The following is a 25,284-nucleotide window of genomic DNA, read 5'->3' on the forward strand; positions in this document are numbered from 1 at the left end:
ACCTTCCTTCCGAGGAGTGGCTGGTGGGTTTGAACTGCCAGCCTTCTGGTTAGCAGTCAAGTGCTTTAGCCACTATGCTACCAGAGCTCCTAGCTGTTAGGTGGAAAATGACATTTCCACTTTTGTCTCCGCCCTTCATGTCCTTGGGTTTCCAGGAGGTTTACCCATCTCCTTCTGCCTGTGGTATCCGCATGGATTTTTTCTTTTGCAGCTTACTGCCCTTGATTGTTTTTTTCCTGGATTTTTCTTTCTTTCTTTTTTGTACAGCTTGTTTATAGATATATGCATTATGCATTAAGGGATGCAAATATCTCACTTGTCGTTTTGCAAGCATTTTCCCCATTTGTCACTTGACATTGAACTTTGTCTCATTTTTTCTATACAGGGAGCTTTCCAGTTTTTATGTCACTGGATCTATCCGTTTTTTCCTCATATGGTTTTGGGCTTTCTTTTCAGGTTAAGAAAGATTATGTCAAGATTCAAACGCTTGTTGCACTTTTCTTCAGTGCAGCATGGTTTCCTTGTTAATACTCACGTCATTGATACATCTGTAATGTGTTTCGACGGTGAAATAAGTAGGAACTCAGTTTCTTTTAGTTTTTGTTTTGTTTTTTTCTGTTACCTCTTTATTATATATTCAGGTTTCCCCCACTGCTTTAATCTTCATATTCTACACATGGGCTTCCTATCACTGACTTGAGTGCTTCCCATTTCTGGTTTGCCTGATAGCATCATCATTCATTCCCCGTTCTACAGATGAGTAAACCGAGGCTCTGAGATTGTGCATAACTTGGTCATTGTGTCAGGGCAGGTACACAGAGGAGCTTCCATCTAAACCTGAGCAGAGCAACACTGGGTGCAGCTCTGGAGGGTGGGACTCATGGATTGTCACACATTTGCTCTTTCCCTTGGTCTTCCAGGAATAGCAAGTCTATAAGATTAAATGGTATAAAGATGTGTTATTACTATATGACTTCAGAAATGTGATACACTTTCTTTTTGTTTAATGTTTACTGTAGAGCTTAACATCCTTTCAGTTTCTGGGGAAGAATGAAGATGGCAAAGGAAGGTGTCCCTTTGACCCAGCACAGAGCTATACATCTATCATGGTTGGTGAGTCCTGCCTCTCATGCCTTTCATCACTGAAGATGAAGAGTATGATGTCATGTTAAGTATACAAAACAGTGCATCCAGTTTCTCTTTGCTTATCATTACTCTCTTTCTGTGCTTTGTTTTAATATCAGCCCTCCTTTCAGAGAGTACATATGATTACATATACTAGTTGCCATTGAGTTAACTCCAACTCATGATGACCTTGTGTGTGTCAGAGTAGAACAGTACACCCTGGGGATTTCAGTGGCTGATTTTGCAAAAGCAGGTCACTAGGCCTTTCTTCAAGTCACGTCTGGATACACTTGAATCTCAAATCTTTTGGTTAGAAGTTGAGCATGTTAACTCCTTGCACCACCCAGGGATGCCAACTGTACATGTACTCTGATTTAGCAAGAATTTTTGTATTAGTTGTTCAGAAGGTTAGCCATCTGCCATCATGGTCCAGAACTAAATTTGTAGGGAAACATTATTTTATACTCCTTGTTTGTGCAGGTCCCATGAGTCCATTCATGTTGAGTAAATATTCCTGCTCAAGAGGAAGGTTTATAGTTGAGCCACATTTTGCTAAGAAGGGCTTGAGGATCCAGGAGAATGAGCCATGACTCCATTTGCTCCCACTATCATGTTTACAATTATTTTACTGGATGCTGGAACTTCTTGTTTGTGTTTAATGGTTGTCCCTTAAAATTATAAAATACAGCACAGTATCCACATCAAAGAGAAGAAACAGAGTCAAGAGGAAACAAAAATGTACATTCCAGAAGTTAGGGACATAGTCTCTTGTGTCTCCAGGAGGAGTTTATTTGAGGTTATAGGGGAAAATGTGTTGAGTGTGTTATCCCCTGTATTGGCATCAGAGCCTGAAATGCTTATTCACTTTTCCTCTTTCCTTCCGGGCCACTGAAGATGGAGAGCTTTATTCTGGGACATCATATAACTTTCTGGGAAGTGAACCCATCATCTCCCGCCATTCTTCCCAAAGTCCCCTGAGAACAGAGTATGCAATACCTTGGCTTAATGGTAAGGACCAGAAACTATTCACTGAAGATGCATTTCTATGCATGGTTACTTCTTTGCCAACAGAAGTACACCAATTTATGTCTCCCTTTGCTAGCTGTGAGGGTGTGGTCTGCAGCTCAGAGCATCAGGGACTCAGTGTTGATCTTGGCTGCTGGTGCATTCAGCAGTCAGCATCAGTGGGAGTCTGTGTTGCTGAGCCCATGTAAACCTTTATCCCTGCCACCACGGCTACTGTATTCATGAGCCCATTGGGATGATAGGAGTGACTATGGAAAAGGCTGACAGGTTCTCACAGAAAGCATCATTCTATCCACTTGATTATTAAAATGCAAAGCCATTCTTTGGTGAACATTCACATGAAACACAAATATCTTCACTTCTTTGGCCCATTCAGAGAGGTCAGTCCACATATCTCTTCCCCATATTCCTTTCACCAGTTTTCCAATCATGTTCTTTTCACATCTTTGACCAGCCAGCCAGCCAAACCATTGGCCACAGCCCGTGAGTCAGTATATAAATGTACATCTGGGCATTTCTCCTTCTAAGCAAAATGAACAACCAGGTGCACTCCTTAAAGTTCTGACTACTGGGAGAATTTCCCTTCTTGGTCCTTCAAGGAAGTCCAGAAAGGGGCTGCAGTGCTGTAGCTGTCCACTTGGGAGTAGTGCCTACACATCACAAGAACCATCTAAACCAGGCCCAAGTTCTGTTTTTCTCAGCTGATTGTAAGGAACTACCCATGAGACTATAGGTGCAGGCTGGGAGTCTATAGAGGCACTGGTTCATTCAGAGGACCAGGTGGGAGGTCCTGGGTGCCTTGGGGATGTGTCTGTCACTGCTTAGGACTGCATGACCCAGAGTTCAAGGCCATGTGTGTGTTTTATTCCCTTGAAAATTGATTTGGGAGGCTTTATTAACAGTGAGGCTGTGATGGTAAGACTTACTCAGATGAGTCAGATTGGTATGCACAATTTCCACGGTGATATTGAAGTGCAGAGTAGATGCAGATTGCCGTCAGCCTCTGTAGACAACCTTGAAATGCCCCATCAGATAAGATCTTGATTATTAATTGCCTCTAGACAGCATGTGTGTGGAGTCTCATTTCCAGGTACAGATGGCTCGAGGCGGCTCAATTGGGACTTTTCTTGCGTGTGCTAGCCAGTGAGGTCCTTAGTTATGAGGCTGCCTAGGCTCTCCAGAGGTGGGGTGGTCTGGGGGCAGATGCCATGGCCAGTGATTGAGAGATAGCTGGCCAGTCTTCGGCATGGAGCAGCCAAGGAGCCAGAGCTGCTGGGTGCCTGGACTTTTTGGTTTGGGTTTTGTTTTAAACTAGAAAATTCATATTTCACACATAAGAGTCTAAGGATGGTGGATCTGGCTCCCTGGGGTCCCAAGCCTGGCGATTAGGAGACCCAGACTGGCTTCTCCAGGACGGACCTAGCATGGGGCACTTCTGATGCTGAGGAGGACAGGCTGGACATACATACGGCTCAGCACTGTCATCCTTCCTGCATGCTGGGGTCAGAAGTGTGACCTTTGTACCCCTAAATATGCCCAAAAGCCCCCCCTTAAGGAGAACCTTCTGGCCTGGTGATATTTCATTGGTCTATATGTGTCTGTCTCCTTACACTAATACATACTATTTTGAATAATGTACCTTTATAGTACATTTAGGAGCTCTGGTAGCACAGTGCCTAAGGCATCTGACTGCTAACCAGGAGGTTGGTGGTTCAAACCCACCAGCCACTCCATGGAAGCAAGACTGGGCAATCTACTTCCATAAAGATTTACTGCCTTGTAAACCCAATGGATGTCTCTATGAGTTGGAATCAACTCGATGGCAGTGGATTTGGTTTGTTTTTGGTATAGTAAATTTTGAAATTGGGACATAAGAGTCCTCCTACATTGTTCTTTTGAGTTTTGGCTTTTGGTGGGGGCCCCTTGTGATTCCCTATGAATTTGAGGATTGGCTTTCCCATTTCTGCAAAGTCTGTTGGGATTTTTTCAATAGGGATTGCATTGAATCTGTAGAGCACTTTGGGTGGCATTGACATTTTATGAATATTTAGGCTACCAATCTATGAACATGGGATTGAGGACCAGCAGCTTGCATGGCTATGCTGGGCAGTAACACAGCTCAATGTGTGCCAAGAATTTATGGCTATCTCCTTTCTGCAGAGCCCAGCTTCATCTTCGCAGATGTGATAAGAAGAAACCTCAATGACACAGAGGGTGAGGATGACAAAGTGTACTTCTTCTTCATGGAGGTATCTGTGGAGTATGAGTTTGTTTTCAAGCTGATGATCCCAAGGATAGCAAGAGTGTGCAAGGTGGGATTCTGTTCGGTCTTCATTTTTGTTTTCTCCTTGCCTGTGGGATGGGATATCTGAAAATTAGTCACTTCTAATAGACTTTAAACTTCACCTGGAATGTCAGTATACTTAGTCTTTTATGCAAAAATCTGAGTGTTGATGGAGGGCCTGTCATGTATGGAAGGTTAGTTTTGTTGTAGCTCTCATTATGTACCTGGAGGCCAATGACATATTCACACCCATTGTAGTATACCTAGAATCCTTACGTTGAGGAGACTCATTTTTGGTCACATCTTCCTCAAACCTCCCCCAGGTTATAAAAAGCTAGTGTTCATTCACTATATTAACCAAATCAGATTGGAATTAGAGTTTCACCTTTTGATTATTTTAATCAGCTTAGAAGTAAATCATTAATTGATGGCTTAAGGTTAAGAAGCAAGAACTTTAGAATGACTGTTACTAAGATGTTTATTAAGACGTATTAAGGGAAGCTTGAAGTACATATTGGGAGAAAGAGAAAGCTTTTACAATTCTGAATGGTAGGCATGGTGCTGGATGCACAACAGACATGCATTGTTAGGTTGATTGTAGGCAGTTTCTGGGAGGCAAACTGAAGGGCCAAGCTTAGGTAACTATCAGAAACTACACAAAACACAAGTGGCAGCTGTGCTGAGTGTGAATGCTGCTGACTGTGAATGCTGCTGACCAGCTACTCAGGTTGGGGAAACTCCATATGTTCCCCCAAATTGAAAGCTGTAGACATACAGTTGTTAATGGCCCTTGTGTTGGCCCCTGACTCATGGTGACCCTATGTACCACGGAATGAATGAAATGTTGCTCACTCCTGAGCCATCCCTATGATTGGTTGCAGTTTGTGTCCCACAGTGACCCATCAGGTTTTCATTGGCTGTTTTTAAGAAGTAGATAGATGTCCTGTCTTCATAATCTGTCTTAGTCTGAAAGCTCCACTGAAACCTCATCATCTATAGTCCTTCTTATTTTAGTGGTAACCATCTAAATATTCAGTCATCACAGAAGCCATTATTTTATGGCTGGAATATACTAAGTAGGTGCTTTTGATGTCCCTTCCTTAATGACAGACAGCATAAAAAACACATAGGCTCTCTAAATACCTGCATATCTATTGCTTTGCCACCACCTGGATAGAAATCCAGGATATATACCTGAATCCTACAGCTGCCTCCAGCAGCTGCTGTGCTCCCATTTTTCAGACAAGACCATCTTGGCATAGTCACACCATGCGCAGGCTATCAGCTGGCATGAAGGTGAGAAGAGTATAGGGCTGGTGGTGCTCCTGAGTGTTTGCCACAGGGCCTCAGAACAGAACATCCAGGAGGCCCAGAGGGTCTTCCTGCCCTGTCAGCCATGTGACCAGCCATGTGAGCCATCTGAGTCATCTTGTCACTCACCTTGTGGTTTGTTACCTTGTACCGAACACCTGGATGCACAGGGTTTCAGGAATTTTCAGACAGATTTAGAGTCCTCCATGTACACACACACACACACACACACACACAAATAGAAGCCGTTAGGGTCTTTCAAAGTGTCTCTTTTAATTTTCCATAATTCCTCTAACTGGATTTAGGGGAGTAGGAGCACCTTCTTGCCTTGCACACCCCAGGTACCCACTTCCTGCTCAGACTTGCAGAGTCTGCATGCAAACAGCAGGCTGCGTCTCACCTAGCCTGGGAACCAGGTGAAATGAATGACCACAGACATGCTGGAAATTACCTTTTGGTAAAACATAAAGGAAAAAAAAATAAAGTTCTTTTATTAAAAAAAGAAAAAAGGAACTCAGCTTTCTGTGATCACAGAATCAGGTGGGGAGGGATGGGTTTTCATTTCGTGTAAAATAAAGAAATCTTCTGCATTCAAAGTTCATCTTTTCAGTATTCCTCTCCAGATCAAGTAAAGTGATATATTGTTTTTAACTGCTGTTGTTGAGTCAGGGGCCAGTTCACAGCAAACCCATGCCTAACCCCATGCGTAGAGGAGTAGACCGTTGTATGACCCATAGGGTTTTCATTAGCTGACTTTCTGAAGTTGATCAAGCCTTTCTTCTTAGTCTGTCTTAGTCTGGAAGCTCTGTTGAAACCTGTTTATCATAGTAGCAACACAAAAGCTTCCACTGACAGATGGGTAGTGTTGGTCAGGAATCAAACCTGGGTTTCCCACATGAAAGGCAAGAGTTCTACCACCAAACCACCATTGTGCACAAAATGATATGAAAAAACCCACTGCCATCAAGTTGATTCCAACTCGTAGCAGCCTTTAGTCGGTGGAACTGCCGCATAGGTTTTCCAAGGCTGTAAATCTTTACAGAAGCAGACTACCTAGCTTTCTCCCATGGGGTGGCTGGTGGGTTTGAACCACCCACCTTTTAGTTAGCATCTGAATGCCTTAACCACTGTGCCACCAGAGCTCCCCTGATGATCCAGGTTTTATATTTTTCTCTTGATTTTCAGGTCACTAAAAAGTGTTTATGAAGCACTTAATAAGTCCAAAGCACTTGGGCAGATCATTTCAGGAGTAGAAAGGAAGTAAAGGATAGAATCTCTCAAAGAGGAATGTTCTTTTGGGGAGATCAAAACTGCATACAGGTTTGCTCACAGACAGATTGCAGCCCCATATGCTGTCTGCATGGGATGAGGAGTGCATGTGACTATGGGTCTGTGGACACAGACAAAGGGCCAGAGAAGTGAAATGTTTGTAAGAAAAGTACATCTTCACTATTGGGAAATGAGTGTTTGGGGCAGAATTGAATATTGTTGTTTAAGCTATAACTGGATGGGTTTTTAGTTGGTTTGGTTTGATTTAGCTTTTTAATGAAGGGGGCATGTCCATCACCCATGCTGACAGTGGACTGTGAGTCAGAATGGTCTGCTGCCTAGGTTCTTTAGCCTTTGCCTCATTTCACTTGGGCAAAACACTTAGGGCCTAAGAAGCCCCTCAGCCTGGTGGCATGAGTGGGAGCTAGGCCTGGCATGGTCTTACCTGCTGGTGAGGAAGGTGGGTGTTCTCTCTTCCACATGTGTCTTTGGCATTTCAGGGGGACCAGGGCGGACTGAGGACATTACAGAAGAAGTGGACCTCTTTCCTGAAGGCTCGCTTGATCTGCTCCAAACCAGATAGCAACCTCGTCTTCAACATGCTGCAGGATGTGTTTATTCTCCGGGGCCCGTGGCTGAAGGAGCCCGTGTTCTATGCCGTCTTCACCCCACAGCTGTGAGTGCTCCAGGCAGGGTCTGTCCCAGGGTTGCTGTCTCGGTGGCTGGCAGTTACACCTCTCTCCTGTGTAGGAACAACGTGGGGCTGTCAGCGGTGTGTGCCTACAACCTGTCCACAGTGGAAGAGGTCTTCTCCCGTGGGAAATACATGCAGAGCACCATGGTGGAGCAGTCACATACCAAGTGGGTGCGCTATAATGGGGCAGTGCCCAAGCCACGGCCTGGAGCGGTGAGTGGAAGAGTGGGGTGTCCTTCCAGCACAGGACCTTACAGAACAGCAGGAGTGAGTGCCTCTTGCAGCTTCAATTGACCTGGCTACACGGGGCCTCCTTTCACTACTCGGGCAATTGGAAGCTGTCCCCAAAGATACAGGGCCGCCTTGTGCCTGGGAAAGGCCAATGAGCTCATTCTTCTCTTGCTTCCTTTTAATCTGCATGTTGTGCAACAGCTCTGGCTATACTATGCACACATAAGAAGCCTGCTCTAGCTGGTGTAGGAATGTTTGTAAAATACTTAGTACAATAAAATTTGACATACTTCATTTTCACTTTTCTGCAAGGAAACACTTGAGTTCTTGGTAAAGGCCTCAGTGCTCTGATGAGCAAAACTGTCTGGTCATCAGTGAATCACATTTTTTTCTCCTAAAAATCATTAGTTTTATATAGAAATTAATGAGGATCCACAGACTGGTTCTGACACAGCCATTAATTTTCCTACCAGTAATGAGTAAGTTTGTCAGGCAGTGTTGTAGCCACAAGGAGGGCTACTGAAAGTGGCCTCACCCTTGGAGCTCCCATACAGGAAGTCCTTCTAGGGCCTCCTGAGCGTTTGTCATCACCCATCTATCACCGCTCCATCCATGCACACTGTGAAGAAAAGACAGTGATGTTTTCTTCCAAAATACTTTTTGTTTACTTGTCATGCATTTTGGTTTACATATACCAGGGAGATAGGACAGAAAAAACCAAGTTCATGCTCTTGAGTTTTCATGCTACACAGACTTGGGCTGTTTGTTTGTTTGTTTGTTTATTATATTTTTTGAGAGAAGAAGTTCAATTTATTGGTGGGCACAGGTCAGGGGAGGCAGTGCTACCAAGTCCTTCATGAATGCAGGGCCCACCACTTGTTCTGGGAGCCGTGACTGGGCATTTATGTGACTCCACAACCATATGGGATGAGGCACTTCTCAGCCACCATGTCTTCAAGCTCATCAGCATTAAACTTGACAAAGCCCCACTTCTTGGAGATGTAGATCTTCTGTTGCCCAAGGAACTTGAACTTGACCCTGCTCAGGGCCTCAATCACATGCTTCTTGTTTTGAAGCTTGGATGGACATGATGACTTGGCAAATGTGGACTGTGGTCACCGTAGCCTGGGATTTTCCAAAGACACCTCACATTCACATACCTGTCTGGAGCCTAGGTTAGGCACAGCAGAGATTAATGAGGCCTGAGACATGAAAGAGCAGGAAATGGCTGTCTTCAACATCCTTTAGGGCAGCTCATACGTGCCAGCAGGCTGCCTATACTTCCAAGGAGGCTACTGTTTTCAGCCATTGCACACTGGCCCCTACTGGGAAGGAAGATGGTCAGCTTAATTGACCACAGAGGGCTGGGCTGTTTAAGGAGTATTTTCTTCTCACAGGATGGCTGTAAAATGCTACATGTTTCTCAGTTCCAAGAGGTTTAAGTTTAAGTTCTTTTTCAACTATAAACAAAAAAAAATTACTTGATTACAGGCAGTTTCCAGGTTATGCAAGTCCAACTTCTGGACAACTTGTACTTGCCATTTAATGTTATGTGAATTTGCCTTCACTTTGAAACCATTGAACCAACCAACCCCCTACTGACAACAAATTCTTCATCACAGTCACATGCTGCATGTATAACTTTTAAGTCATTGAAAACGCTTAAAGCCTCTTCTTGCGCTAATGTATGGCTAAATGAGAACTGTTATGTACCTGTTGACTTACTTACACATTCTTAAAGACTCACTCAAGTATGAATCTCCTTTGTAAGCCTGTATGTGTGAAGCAGCAAAATCATATCCTGTAGGTAAAAAAAAAAAGCAGTGGCATTTCCTGAAGACCTTAAGCAGGTCTTCAGATTACTAAGGAAAGGGCACGTCAGGTTTTCGTCACTACCCCTTTCTTCAAGAGGTCCACTTTGTGTTTTCTGAGTTGTGCATCCAGCATCTATGGTAGTGTGGAGATGTACTTTTGTGGCAGTCCAGGTGCACAGCTCCTTTGCTGTGCTTAGGATATGTGGTTTCTCCCACAGTGCATCAACAGTGAGGCCAGGGCGGCTAACTTCACCAGCTCACTGAACTTGCCTGACAAGACCCTGCAGTTCGTGAAAGACCACCCTCTGATGGATGACTCCATCACTCCAACAGACAACAGGCCCAGGTTAATTAAGAAGGATGTGAATTACACCCAGATTGTGGTGGACAGGGTGCAGGCCCTGGATGAGACCATCTATGATGTGATGTTCATCAGCACAGGTGGGTTTGCAAACACTGCATGGTCATTTGGATTAATTCCTTTCCTTTGGTGGAGGAGATGGAGAAATCTTATTCATCTTTTGATGACTCACTGGATTTGCTAAAGTTTGAAAGATTTCTGAGAAATAGCCACACCTGGGCAGCAGCCACAGTCTGGTCTCTGTGACTGTCAGGTCAACTGGGAAACTTAGTAAAAATGCAAGTGCTGGCTCCAGTTTGGAATTCAGGTCTGGCTGGTCTGCCTCCATTTACAAAGAGCTCTAGGGAGGAGACATTCATCTGACATTTCTAACACCCTGCCCTTGACAGCACATTTGTGGCTTAGTGTGGAGCCCAGGTATGAGACTTGTCATGACTTGCTTTGGACAGCAAGTGTTTCATGTGTTTTCCCTTGAATTCTGAACAAGTTTTTCAGGAATGGAGAGTAGTCACTAAACACAGGGTAATGCTGTGGTCTGCTCTTGGTATTTTTTTTTCAGCCTGGCCTGATGTGTGCTCCATCTCAATTATGTAGTGCTCTCTGCACTTACTTTGCTAGCCTGTTCCTCAAATGGGGACACCACAGAGGACTGGGGCCTTGTCAGATTGCCTCACATTAGACCCAGAGTCTCAAACATCATTATACTTCCAGCTTCGATTAATTTACTTGTCATAAAAATATTTGGAATAACCGCTGACATTGGAGTTTCCAACTATTTATTTTGTCAAAGCTTTTTTTTTTTCTTATCTCTAAAGCAAAATATCTTTTTTTTTTTTTTTAATTTTTATTGTATTTTTGGGTGAAAGTTTACAGAACAAAGTTATTTTTCACACAGCAGTTCATACACTTTTTGTCTCATGACATTGACTGAAATTTCCCAAAATGTAACAGCTCTTTTCACATTTCCTGCCCATAGTTACCTCTTCCTTGGGTCCTTCCCTCCCCTGCACTCCTGCCCCCTAAGGGGTCTCCCTGTGCATACCCTGCCCTTCTATTCTCCCATGATTGATATCTCCAAGAAGTGTACCTACCTAATGTAAATGTTCAGCTCATATGCCTGTCTTTTTGTTTGGCTGGAAGCCACAGGAATGGGTTCAATACCAGACCTGAAGGGCAGCTAGGGACCATAGCCTCAGGGGTTTCACCAAGCTCTATCAGACCAGCAAACTTGGTCCTTTTTTTTGTTGTTTTTTTTAATGACTTTGAGTTTTGTTCCACATTGTTCTTCCATTCTTTCCAGGATCCCCTACATAGATCCCCCTCCGAGTGGTTGACAGTGGTAGCCAGGCACCATCTATTTCTTCTGGTCTCATATTCGTACAGGCAGAGGATCGCATGGTGTACCAGTCCCTTGGACTAATTGGACTAATGCATCTTTGGTTTATCTTCATTCTTATTTGGTCTAGATGAGGAGACACCCATTGTTGCATCTAGATGGCTGCTTGTAAGCTTTTAAGATCTCAGTCACTACTCACCAAAGTAGGATGTTGAATAATGTTTTTGTGTAGTAAAACACCAGTTGAGCTTGATGTCCCCTGGGACCATGGTCCCAAGCCCACAAGTCTAACTACTTGCTCCCTGTGGGTAGCTGGCTGTGGCTAAGAGGTCACTACAACCTTGTCCCTTGTCAGTTCTGCTGTATACCTGGACATTCTTACAGAACATAAAAATATGCTTGTAGATACATACATGGTCATGGGCACATTCCCCCTAGCCTAGACATACCTGATCATTCAGCCTGTCTACCCATCTGTCCACCCTAGGTCAATATTTGCCATCACTGACAATGCAGTACTGTATGTGCAAAAGGGTTCATCTTTGTTGTCTGTATCTCCCCTGTACCTCTCTATGTCTTCCTCTTCTGCAGTGCCACTATGTTAATTACTCACATTTGGTGCATTGCCCTTCCCTTCACCCAAATCAGTACTTGTCTCTACCTATCTAGCAGTGTTTCCTCCCCTCCCCTCCCACTCCTGGTAACCAACAAAAAAGTTTTGTTCCATGTATAAACCTTTCCTTGACTTTTCACAATATTTGTCCTTCTGTGATTGACTTATTGCACTCAACATAATGTTCTCCAAGGTCATCCACATTATATGCAGTATTTCGCAGATTCTACATTATTCTTTGCAGTTGCATAGTATTCCATTGTATGTATGTACCATAGTTTGGTTATCCATTCTATTGATGTGCACCTAGGTTGCTTCCATCTTTTTGCTATTGTAAATAGTGCCGGGATGAGCATGGGTGTATGTATACCTGTTGTCGTCCTGGCTGTCACTCCTTTAGGATGTATTCCCAGCCACTCTTTGGAAGGAAAACTGGACAGTCTACTTCTTTAGAGATACTGCCTTGGAAACCCAAGGAGGGGACACCAAGAGTAGCAACCAACTCGACAGCACTGAGTTTTTTTGTTTGTTTGTTTGGTAATGGAATTGCTGGGTCAAATGGTATTTCTGATTCCAACTTTTTAAGGAATCGCCGTACTGCTTTCCATAGTCGTTGTACCATTCGACAGTCCCATCAGCAGTGTATGAGAGTCTCTCCACATCCTCACCAGCATTTGTTATTTTCTGTCTTGTTGAACTTTGCTACTAATGCTGGAACAAGATAGTATCTCATTGTTTTGAGTTACATCTCTGTAATGGCTAATGATTGTGAACATTTCTTCATGTGTTTATTGGCTGCCTGAATATACTTTTTGGTGAAGTGTCTGTTCATGTCTTCTGTGCATTTTTAATTGGATTATATGTCTTTTTGTTGTTGAGGTGTTACAGTTTTCTATAAATTTTAGTGATAAGTCCCTTATCTGATATATCATTGCCAAATATTTTCTCCAATCTGTAGGTTCTCTCTTTTTACTCTTTTGGAGAAGTCTTTTGATGCACATGAAAATTTACTTTTTAGAAGGTCTCATTCATCCAGTTTTTCTTCTGCTGTTTGTACATTTTGGGTTATGCTTGATAGTCTTATTTATGCCATTATAGTAGGGCCCCTAAATTTGCCCCTAGATTTTCCTTGAGGAACTGTATAGTTTTAGGTTTCACATGTAAGTTTTTGATCCATCTGGAGTTAGTTTTTGTGTATGGTGTGAGGTACAGATCTTGTTTTTCTGCAAATGGATATCCAGTTTTGCCAGCACCATTTGTTAAACAGTCTCTTCCCCATTTAATGGATTTGGGCCCTTTGTCAAAGATCAGCGAGCCATAGGTCAATACATCTATTTCTGGGTTCTCAATTCTATTCCTCTAGTCTATGTGTCTGACATCGTACCAGTACCAGGCTGTTTTCACTACTGTGGCTGTAAAATGAGTTCTGGGAGTGTGAGACCTCCTACTTTGTTTTTCTTCTTCAATAGTGCTTTGCTTGTCTGAGTTTGAGTTTTCTTTCCTTCCTGTATAAAGTTAGTGTTTGGTTTTTCCATATCCTTAAAGAATGTTGATGGGACCTGAGTTGGGATTGCATTGAATGTATGGATTGCTTTGGGTAGAATTGACATTTTCACAGTGTTCAGTCTTCCTGTCCATGAACATGGTATGTTCTTCCATTTATGTAGATCTCTTACGGTTTCTTGAAATAGTGCTTTGTAGCTTTCTTTGTATAGGTCTTTTGTGTCCCTGGTAAGATTTATTCCCAAGTATTTTATGTTTTGGGTAACTATTATAAATGGTATTGATTTCCTTATTTCTTTTTCAGCAATCTCTTTGCTGATGTAGAGGAATCCAACTGATTGTAAAACATCATCTTTATTTGAATATCTTTTTTGGGGGTGTTAAGATCGAAGGGGACTGCGTTGTCTGCTATTGTCAGCAATAGCTGAACCATCTTTACTCCCCTTCCTGGGCTCTGTCACTAACCTGTGGCCCCTGATGTTGCAGACAGGGGTGCCCTACACAAAGCCATCAGCCTGGAAAACAATGTGCATATCATTGAGGAAACACAGCTATTCCAGGATTTTGAGCCGGTGCAGACCCTCCTGCTGTCTTCAAAGAAGGTAAAGTTACAGTGTGAAACTGGCCCCTGGTGCCCATCGTCTTGGTGATCTGAGAGTTACTGATTCCTGGGGGGGCACTGGGCCCAGCTCTGTCCCTGGCGGTAGGACCTGGGGCATCCCTTTAGGCTCTGGTTCTTTTATGTGCAAAGTGAGCCGACATTTAGGTGCTTAAAATAATAGTTCTGTGAGCCATGTGCTTTGAGGTTTGGGACAATGGAGAACAAACCTGGAGAGATGAAGCGTTCTATTAAAAATTTCCAGTACATCCTTGCATGGTTGAAGCAGATAGACAGTGCTGTTGCCAGGTGTGCACTGTCCTGTGAAGATACTTTCTTGTGCACCAACTTGGTGAGATTGTAGGTTGCATCTGTGGGCTGTGATGTTGATGCCACTTACTGGCCAAACTCAGAAAATCTGTAACAATAATGATACTACATAGTATCTGTAAAGCTCTTTTTGGTTTACAGGATGTTCTCTCCAACATCAAAGTTGGCAAAATTTTTCTATAAAGGGCTGGATAGTAAATACTATCAACTTTGTGGACCATGCAGTCTTGGTCACAACAACTCAGCTCAGCCATTGCAGCCCAAAAGCAGTCTGTAAACAAACGAGTGAGCATGGCTGCGTACAAGTAAAAGCTTATTGATGGATCCTGCACTTTATGTTTCATGTAATTGTTTGTGTCACAAAATATTACTGTTTTTGATTTTTTTCCCAATTATTAAAAAAAATCTATAACCCATTCTTTGCTTGTGGACTGTCTAAAATGGAGAAGGGGCTGGGTTTGGCCCACTAGCCATAGTTTGCCAACTCCTGTCATAGGCCATTTCCCTCAATATCTGCTGTGGCCTTGGGAAATAGGTGCTGCCCCTGTGTTAAAGATGAGAGGTAAGCAGGCACAAATACAGGCTGCCAGGTCCAAATGGCAGCACCACTGCATATGACCTCAATCTGCCTACCTGTGTAATGGGGTAAAAGTGCCTCTTCGTTTGACTTAACAATTGAAACAGAATGGCGACAACTCTTCTATAAATTTTTATTGTGGTGAAATATGTATAACAAGACATTTGCCATTTCAAGCATTTTTGCGTGTCCCATTTAGTGACACTGGTTACATATACCATGTTGTATAATCATCACTAATACTCATTTCCAATTTTCTTCATCTTTAACAGAAACTCAGTACCCCTTAAGCAATACCTCCCACTTCCCCCTCTCACCTGCCCCTAGTAACCACTAATAACCTCTGGTCTTTATTTGCCTGTTCTGAATATTTCATATAAATGGGATCATACAATTAAAAAAAAGAGTGCCTCTTCACTGGGTTGTCCTGAGGATTAAATGAGATAACCCTTATGAAGTGCTGAGCACAGGGTACAGTGCATTACTATGTCTAAAAGGATAGGTTCTGGGGGTACAAGCAGGGTGGTGTATTGTGCCTGCTTGTGGTATTGTGGTATTGTGCCAAGTAGAGCCAATCTGTCCCTCCACAAGACGGTACCTGTGGAGGGCTTGCTAAATGAGGCAGCTAACCCAGGCAATGGTCCTGCCTGCCCTTCTGACCCTGTGACTGTGGGCCAGAGCTCTTACTTCAAGTCACAACACCAGCATGACCTTGGGTAGACCTCACACTGTGACTTGCTAGGCTGACAGGCTGAGGGTTTGACAGTACCAGGTCAGCATAGAATTTGGAAGAGTGGCCACATGTTGCTTCTTTCTGCCCGTGGCCCACCCTAGACCCCTGCCTGTTCCACATGCACCTCCCACTTCTGAATACCTTGCTCTCCATTGTCCTGTGGTGCCCCATGCTCCTTTGGTGTGAGGCCTTCTAGTTTGGCCTAAAATGTTCCTGAATAGCCACTTTCAAGGGTGGTCATGGCTTCAGCCCTTCAGAGAGTTCCTTGCCACAGTTAGCTCCTAACACTGGTCAGTGGGGTGGGTTCAGGTACAGTGAAGTGTTCTTCCCTGGCTCTGGGCAGCACAAAGAGGAACAGGGGCCTGACCATTTGGCTTAAAGCCAGTATTTCTTGTTCTATACCTCGTTTGTTAGAAATGAGGCACTTTGTTGAGCCCACACTCCACCTAGTGGAGGGAAGTGTACCAGTGCATTCTGACCCATGGTGGCTTCATGTGTGTCATAGTAGAACTGTGCTCCACAGGGTTTTTAGTGGCTAGTTTTCTGGAATTGGTACACCAGGAATTTCTTCTGAGGAGCTTATGGGTGGACTTGAAACACCAACCTTTCAGTTAGCAGCTGAGTGCAGCAACCATTCATACCACCCAGTACTACAAAACCAGTTATTACCAAGTGATTCCAACTCATGTCAGCCCCATGTGTGTCAGAGTAGAACTGTGCTCCATAGGGTTTTCAGAAGCCACCACAGTTGTTATTAGTTATTTGAGGAAAATATGTTGAGGCTGTGTAAATACCCTATTTCTCACTATGCCTCTCCCACTAATTCTAGCCTCCCACAATAGACCTGTCTAGCAACACTTCTCACTGAGGGCTGTTATGGTCATTTTCCCTTGCTCCCATTTGTTCTGCATGGGGGTCCTGGGAGGCCCTGTGTTTTCATTCTCTCTGTTCTCTATGGTCTTTAGTAGCCTTGGAGTGAGAAGTGGGCACAAGGGTTTGGGTGGCCTGCAGAGCAGGAGGCTTGGGGCTCATCCTGGGGTGGGCCTTCTCCGCATGCACATTTACACCCACCCTTGTGTCTCACTGGTGGGTATTCTCGGGAAGGAGTCCCCATGGGTAATCCAGGCCCATGTTCTACTCTGTATCAAATGTCTATGGCCCTTGTGCTGTCTCCCTCTCCAGGGCCCAGCTGGACCTTTGAAGCAGACCAACTCAGCCTTTGACCCAGGAAATCATGTTTCCACACCTTCCACAAGCCATGTGATTCCCCAAAACATGGTCTGAGGACTCATCCTCATCCCTCTTTTGAATTACCAACACCTGGCTTCATTTTCCCATTTATACGAAAATGTGTCCAGGCTAAAACAAGGCTAGGGTCTTTCTGCTCTTGGTTATCATCACATTTCTGATCCACTAACAAAGGGGGAGTTAGTTCCTTTCTCCTGCGTGCCATGTGCCTGAGTTCCTCATTGGTGCTTCACCCAGGGGGTGGGGGGTTGCAACCTTGTGGGCCTTTGATATGTTGCAACCATCATGTCTGGGTTAGCACTAAGGTCTTTGATCTTAAGCCTGACTCTGAAGTTAATTGAAAATATATGCTTTGAAGATAAGACAGTATTTCATATGACTTATACTCATTTGTTCATGAATGTGGGGATCTTTTGATGTTAACTAACATGTTTTTAAGACACACACAGGCAAAGGATAGACCAAAAGTCAAATGGCTGACTAAATTTAAAGCTCTACAGAGCTTGCCATTCTTTCATATTTCGTTGTTTTAGATTGACCTGTCACTCAATCAGGATTTAGTAAGAGAAGAAGCTCAATAAGTCTGAGTTGAGTGGCCACTGAGAACCAGGGAAAATCAGTATGTTATTTTTTGCAACAGAGTACGAATTGGGAACTTGTGCTCCTTGTAACACCAGTTGTACTTTGATAAGGAATAAGACTGTTGTAACTACAAGTACTCAGAAGGGAAAGTGGTATTTTCTTTTTCTGGTTAGAAAATACATTGTGAGCTTCCTCATACTGGTAAAACAAGTAGGTCTTTCTACCTGTGCTAGGTGTGCTGGAGGACTTGCATCATTTTCTTACCTAATAGTGGAATCTGGTCTGAAATGTGTAACATCCCAAACGAGGTATTTCACAAGACTAAGGAATCTGGTAGGAGCTCTGGTGGTGTAGTGCCTAAGGCACTTGACTGCTAATCAGAAGGCTGGCGGTTCAAACCCACCAGACACTCCTCAGAAGGAAGGTTGGGCAATCTACTTCGGCAGTGACACCACCTTGGAAACCCAAGGAGGGGTCGCTATGAGTTGGGTCTGACTCGACAGCACATAGCAACAACAACAAGAAGGAATCTGGTAGTAGGAACAACTTACTGTAGAGTGAACTCTGAGTCCTGGTGACCCCACTTATGTCAGAGGAGAACTGTATTCACAGGATTTGCAAGGACTGATTTTTTAGAAGTAGATTATCAGAACTCTCTTCCAAAGCACCTCTGAGTGGAGTCAGACCTCCAGACTTTCAGCTAACAGACACCACCACCAACAGGCTTCACAGTTCTGAATTACATAGACTTTCCTCCTTCATGGGTAGCTTGAAGGTGCTTTGTCATCATTTTCTATGACCTTAGTAAATAAGCAAACAATGTAGTCTGTTACATTGATAATGTTTTTTGGTCATATGCCTTTCCCCAAGTGCCTGTTCTCATCTTTCTTTCATATCCACAGGGCAAAAGGTTTGTCTATGCTGGCTCTAACTCAGGCATAGTCCAGGCCCCTGTGGCATTCTGTGGGAAGCACAGCACGTGTGTAGACTGCGTATTAGCACGGGACCCCTACTGTGCCTGGAGCCCACATGCTGCTGCCTGCGTCACTGTGCACCAGGAGCATGCCCCTGGCAGGTAACCACCAATGGACTGTATCCATGTGGCTGATGTTTCCCGCATTCCCCCAGCAAAAAGCACAAGCATGTTGGTAATCTCTGCCTGGTTGTTTTGCAGGGGTTTGATTCAGGACATGAGTGGGGACGTGTCAGCTTGCCCTGGTGAGTCCTTCATTATTACTACATCTCCTTGAGAAATGATGAGGACCTAAACCCCATTTCATAGTGCTTTCATTTCGTCGTGTTTTTGTACATTTTCATTTATTTCTCTGCCTCTGCTCAGCACAAGCACCAAGGTCAAGTACCTTGTAGCAGAAGCCATGGCACTTCTTTGTCCCTTTTAGTGCAGAAAACAATGCTTGGAAAATTGAGAGTGGACTTGTTTACACTCTCTGTACAAACTGTAGCATCTGCTTTTGAGGTACATCACTCTTTTCTAACCTGCCTAGCTTGGGGCTCATGAAATAAAATCTAAACCTATTGTGAAGAAGAAAGGTGCCCATAGTAAGTAGTCCTCAAGAGCAATGGTGGTTCAGTGGTAGAATTCTCACCTTCCTTGTGAGAGACTCGGCTTCAATTCCCAACCAGTGTACCTCATGTGCAGCCACCACCCATCCTCCAGTGAAGGCATTTGTTTTGCTATGATGCTGAACAGGTTTCAGCAGAGCTTCCAGGCTAAGATGGACTGGGAAGAAAGGCTTGATGACCTACGTCAGAAAATCAGGCAGTGAAAACCCTGTGGATCATAAGGCTTCAGTCCACAGCTGATTATGGGAATGGTGGAGGACTGGGCAGCAGTTGGATCCACTGTGTATGAGGTTGCCATGAGTTGTGAGTTGACTTAGTGGCAGCTGACAACAAGCCAAAATGCCAAGGTGGCATTCCTAATGGAGTAGTCCCAGGATGCTGGGTGGAAGCAGGTTAGGAATCTTCCATCCTTGACATTATCTTCCCAACAATTCGTGAAGGCATCTTTGCCCACTGGTAACGTACCCTGTGGTCCCTTATGAGACAGCTGTCATCAGATTAGGAAAAGTTTAGGAAGAAGATGCTAATGTATGTTGAAACGTTCATACCTGTAGGAGACATGAGCAGAAACAAGGGTGAGAAGTGGAGTTTCTGCTGCTCAGAGTTGCCTCATATTTCTTTTCATGCATGGACTGCCAGCTGGGTTCATCTTTGCTTTTCAATCATGCATGTCTTTGTCTCCTTAGTTGCTCTGGAAGATTCCATGTTGCTCCAGTGGTAGAACTCTTGTGTTGTTTTATGCATGTTAACGTGCTTTTGAAGAAGTTAACTAATGGGCAGGTTGTTGATGCTGTGCACATTTATTTTGATGTTCCAGACAGAGTTAAGGAAAGTTACTGGCAGCATTTTTCCAAGCATGGTGGCACAGCAGAGCTCAAATGTTCCCAGAAGTCCAACTTGGCTCGAGTGGTGTGGAAGTTCCAGAATGGCGTGTTAAAGACTGACAGCCCCAAGTACATTCTGTTGGGCAGCAAAAACCTGCTCATCTTCAACTTGTCTGAAGGGGACAGTGGAGTGTACCAGTGTCTATCAGAGGAAACAGTGAAGAATAAGACAGTCTCTCAGGTGCTCACTAAGCACGCTTTAGAAGTGAAGTTGGTCTCACACACTCCAGTGGCTCCCACCCTGCTTGCTATTCAGACAGAAGGTAGTAGAATTGCTCCCAGATTGTTGACGGAGGCCACTCTGGGGGCTTCTCCCCAGACATCGGCTGGGCAGATAACTACACTTGGTGCCGTGATGACCCCACCCTCCCACCTTGTGCCCACAAGCACACCATGCCAGCCAAAGATTGTCATCAACACGATCCCACAGATCCACTCCGAGAAGACCATGTATCTCAAGTCTAGCGACAATCGCCTCCTCATGTTTCTGTTCCTTTTCTTCTTCGTACTGTTCCTCTGTCTCTTTTCCTACAACTGTTACAAAGGCTACCTGCCTGGACAGTGTCTAAAATTCCGCTCCATTATGTTACTTGGGAAGAAAAAGCCCAAATCTGACTTTTCCGATTGTGAGCAGAATGTGAAGGAAACATTGGTAGAGCAGGGAAGCTTTTCTCAGCAAAATGGGGAGCAGCCCAAAGCGGCTCTAGACACAGGCTATGAGACAGAGCAGGACACCATCACCAGCAAGCTCCCCACCGACCGGGAGGACTCACAGAGGATCAGTGACCTTCCCGCCAAGGACAAGCCCTTTGACGTAAAGTGTGAGCTGAAGTACGCCGACTCAGATGCTGATGGGGACTGAGGCAGGCTGCCTGTCCTCCTCAAGGTCCTCCTGGCAGCTGGCTGAGTACAGGCACATCAGGTTGTGAGGGCATCTGCATATTGGTGCCTGTTGTGCTCTGCCTGGTAGCAAGCCTGTCTGTCCCCAACTCCCCACCCCAATCCCTGCATAGGGGAGCTGCCTCGGGCACAGTTCCCAGTCCTGTTCTCTTGTCTGTTTGGTTGAGCTTATGACTTTGTTATTCTTTGTCCTTTTGGAAAGTGGCAGGCAGCACATCCTGTTCATGCGTGCCCTACCCAGTCAGAGTGCTTGAAAATATACCTGGAAGACAAATTGCCAGTTGACCTGAGCCCTTGTTTTCACTGGGAGAGACACAGGCTCAACCAGGTCTGTTGGCCTAAGAAAAGTTGTACCTTCAGCTTCCCCTCCTCATCACAGCCACTAACAAGTAATTTAATTCCAGATTGGAAATGACATTTTAGTTTATCAGTTTGGTAACTTACAGCCTGTTGATTGGGATGAACCTTTTCTTCCACTTTATTTTTTCACAGTATTTTGCTTTCATTGTGTTGGTGTTTTAGGTGGTTGTTTTTTTTTTTTTTTTTTGGTTACTGAAGCAGATGAAGAAGATACATCTTCTAGATCTTATTATATATTGGGATAAAACATGGCTTAAGTTGCTGTTGATTCTCAGGGATGAACTTACTTTTTTGCTAAATGTGTTCTTTCTGCTTTTAAAAATGGAAATGCAAACAAACCCAAAACTGTCTCTTGAGCACACTTACTTTTTCTTTTTTTCCCCCCTTCATTCTTTGAGGGAAATGTTGCTTTCAGAAAGGTTTTCTTTCTGTACCTTTTGTTTTTCTTTTAAAAACCTTCACCTTCTGAAGATGAGAAAGCAGCGGAGGACTGCGACACATCCATACAACTGGATTTGGGATTTTGAGCAGGGACGGTGGCCTCAGGGCTTCAGGTGATACCCAGGCATCTTGAGGCTGGGTTCTACCCTGGACGAGCATGTTAACAATCAAATGCAGATGGCCCCTGGCTGAAACTTCCTGTCCAGACAAACAGAGCACTAGCCAGGACGTCTTTGGCTCTCTAAACATCTCCTTTTTCCTTTGCTTTGATCTCACACCCATACCGTGTCCAAATTTACCACTTGCCCTACCTGAGCTCCTCCACAACTAGAAATGGCCTGGGCAGTGGTGTGCGGGCAGCTGCTGCAGTGGACCTGGTGAACACCCTGCATAGACAGTCCGCCAGGCCAAATCTGCCTCTTGTGGTGAAAGGTGTATGTGGGTGGTACGACGTCACCATTTGTTTATGTTACACTTTGCTCTCCCTAACTTTTGTAAATACCATCAGAGGAGACTTGCTTCCATGGCCAAGAGCAATAAACTCTGGATTTTGTGTGCCTGTGTAGACAACCTCATCTTCCATCATATATGATTGGACCATTTTGGTGTAAACATTTGTGTTTTATAAGATTTACTTTGTTTTTATTTTTCTACTTTGACTTGTATAAATATGAAAAGTAACCAAATAAATAAGAAACATTTATCCTTGATTTGGGCGAGACTTTGTTAAGCTGAGCTCGTCAGGCTGCCATTTCTCTGCATGGTATTGAAGCCAGGTGTGTGCCGTGGGTGGGCTGTTTCTGTGGCCTCTGCTCCTGTTTCACTGCATGGCCCTCCCTGGGGGTGGGGACAGAGGGTGGGCCTGGGATAGCCCCTGGTGTCACTTTCTTTTCTTGTCACCTGTGTCCATATCCTGGTGGAGTTTTACCTTCTTCAGCATGTGATGCATTCCTGATGACATTTCCTCAGTGCCCTCTCTCTTTTCTATCCTCTTCTATCTCACAGCCTCATCTCCTAAACCCTTCCCTCCTTCTGGCTCCTCCTCCCTGTCCTGTTTGGGTCCTGAATCATCATCTTCTACCCGGAGCCCCTGGCCATCCTTGGGCTCTAGCTCTGAGACCACCGCGGTCACCTTGCTGCCACCCTTCCTAAGTGACCAGGCACAGCATGTGCATGCCCTGGGGACCTTCCAACTCTTCTGTCAGGCCACAGGTGAGTAGCACACCTCTGTGTGCCCACCATGCCCTCATCTGGCTCTGTCTCTCTCTAGAGGCCCTGGCTGGCCAGGGTAGGGGGCCGTGACCAGGCACCAGGGCCTGACACTACACAGTAGGATTGGGCGGGTGGCTTCCCTATTGGGCACACGTGTTTTCATGTGCTTTGACTCTTCCATTGGTTTGTGTCTGAATCCCTTGGGTAAGGTCATTACATGCTTTTATTGTGTTGTAATGTGAGAGAAATTGTGGACAGTTAGCTGAAGCTATTGATAGTCTACAGTAAGGTCAACAAACTTTTTCTATAAAGAGTCTGATGATAGTAAACATTTGCAGCTTTGTGAGTTACATAGTTGCAGCTACTCAACTCTGCTGTTGTATATCATGAGAGCAGACACAGACAATACATAATTATTGGCAGTGACTGTCTGCCAATAAAACTTTTATCTATAAAAAACCAGTGGTGGGCCAGATGTGGCCCTTAGGCTGTAGTTTGCCAACCCCTGGTATTATATTTCTGCTAGCAATTTAGAGGTTGATACATGTGGTATGTGGAAATTTAAAAAAAAAATCCAGTTTCTAGAATGGGGATTTTGTAAATGGCTTCATGATTATTTAAAAACAGGAAAGATTGAGAGTCTAGTACACCCCCAATAGACATAAGAGGTGTGTGCCTTATGTTGGTTGATTTTCTGATGGGGCATCTGCTCTTGAAATATAATGGAATGGACTTCTGGTAAGATGGAAGAATAGAGAGAAAGACTGCACAGACCCTCTTCAACAAAGAAAAGGGGAACCAATTAACACAGACACAGAAGATAATCTCGGACCCCTGAGCCTTGAAGGCAAGGATATAAAAGTGGACTAAACCCCAATCAGCAGAAGAATTTGCATGAAAATACCAAAAAAGGAGACATATGGAGCTGCTGTCTGGGAGCAATCCTGAGCAAGCCTGATGGCATGGCACAGACAGCTTGGTGAGTGCCTGGTGGTGGTAGGACCTAAGAATTAACTTAAAAATCAGCCTGCTAGCCAGGGACTGCACAGAGGACTGCTCTGGTGGCTGAAGAATAAAATGCAAAGCATCAGTGGAGAGAAAAGTGGGCTGAGCTGTGGACTTTTGCCTGTCGGGAGGGTGCCGCCATTTTGAATGTTTACGAGCAGCTTGACCATTTTGGATATTTGAAGAGACAGCACTCTCCAAGGTTCCAGGGGCTTAAGAACAGGTTCTGCTTGCCAGTAACCCCAAGGACACTCCGTACCTGGATGACTGAAAAGGTGCAACATTCCCCTTGTTACCCTTACACTTCATACTCCTTAGTGAACGGAGGTGCAGCCATCCCCCACTCCCACCCACCTTCTGGGCCCGCAGGAACTCCATCCCAGTCTGTGTGCTCAGGCAGCGCCTGGATGCCCTGCCCTACCCGCCTCGATTATTTTCTTTCTTTTTTTTTTTTCTCTTTCTTTTTTCTGGTTTTTAGTTCGCTTGTTTTTGTCTGTTTTATAACTACTATTATTATTAATACATTTGTCCTTTTTACTATTATTATACTTTAGTCTTCCTGTTCCAGGTCCTAGTTTTCAGCTATTTTTCTTTTCCCTGTTCATGGTGGCAAATATTTTCTTTTTTTTCTTGAGGTTAACCCTGTTGCCTGTTTTTCTTTTCACATTTTTCCCATTTTTTTTCTTCATTATTCTCCTTTTCTACCTTTTTTCTCTTACTGCACTATACCCAGATATTGCAGGTTTTCTTGTTTTTTTTCTTCTTCTTTTTCCCTTTTTCTTTTTTTGGTTCCTGTTCCTGGTGTATTTTTTGTCCATGTGCATTTAGTTATTTGATGGTTATTCAGTTGTAATTTTTGTCTAATTGAGTGGGAGACAGCAACAGTCCCCATAAAACACAACTACACCCATATCTCCTGCAACTTCACTTAATGACCAAGACCCATCCACCACCTCCTTCTGCATCAATGGGCCAACGATTAAAAAACCACCAAGAAGAGCCCGAATCACCCTTGGCTGCTCTTCGCAAACAGTTAACAGAGATCTTAATTCAACAATGCCACGATATCTCGGAGATAACAGACCATCACAGTCCACACAAAGAAGCAGGATAAAGTGGTAGAAAAAAGGGAACAAGATACAGATCCAGAACACATCCCTGAGGAGGAAGTAGCATTGGAACTCTCTGATAAGGAATTCAAAAGAATTATATGTAGGTATCTGCAAAGGATTGAGAGACAGACCAAAGAAAACACAGAAAAAA

At 44.2% G+C, this 25,284-nt stretch overlaps 1 protein-coding gene and 1 non-coding gene across 2 annotated transcripts in view; one reads left to right on the forward strand and one right to left on the reverse strand.

Moving 5' to 3' along the window:
• Positions 1–25,284, forward strand: part of SEMA4D (semaphorin 4D) — an 82,422-nt gene that overhangs the window by 27,638 nt on the left and 29,500 nt on the right. Inside the window, exons 6-15 of the mRNA XM_007946343.2 lie at positions 1,020–1,113; positions 2,020–2,133; positions 4,312–4,463; positions 7,516–7,691; positions 7,766–7,922; positions 9,973–10,195; positions 14,054–14,169; positions 18,538–18,710; positions 18,810–18,853; positions 22,810–23,016. Of these exons, the coding sequence (XP_007944534.2) occupies positions 1,020–1,113; positions 2,020–2,133; positions 4,312–4,463; positions 7,516–7,691; positions 7,766–7,922; positions 9,973–10,195; positions 14,054–14,169; positions 18,538–18,710; positions 18,810–18,853; positions 22,810–23,016 (1,456 nt within the window). The remainder of the gene's footprint in view (positions 1–1,019; positions 1,114–2,019; positions 2,134–4,311; positions 4,464–7,515; positions 7,692–7,765; positions 7,923–9,972; positions 10,196–14,053; positions 14,170–18,537; positions 18,711–18,809; positions 18,854–22,809; positions 23,017–25,284) is intronic.
• On the reverse strand, positions 9,167–9,300 carry LOC122150518. The gene has a single exon (XR_006163708.1). It is a non-coding gene; the product is annotated as a small nucleolar RNA SNORA70 (small nucleolar RNA).

Source organism: Orycteropus afer, unplaced genomic scaffold (assembly GCF_000298275.1).
Source record: "Orycteropus afer afer isolate SDZICR_OR568_19922 unplaced genomic scaffold, OryAfe1.0 scaffold00156, whole genome shotgun sequence".
NCBI classification, from domain to species: Eukaryota; Metazoa; Chordata; class Mammalia; order Tubulidentata; family Orycteropodidae; genus Orycteropus; species Orycteropus afer.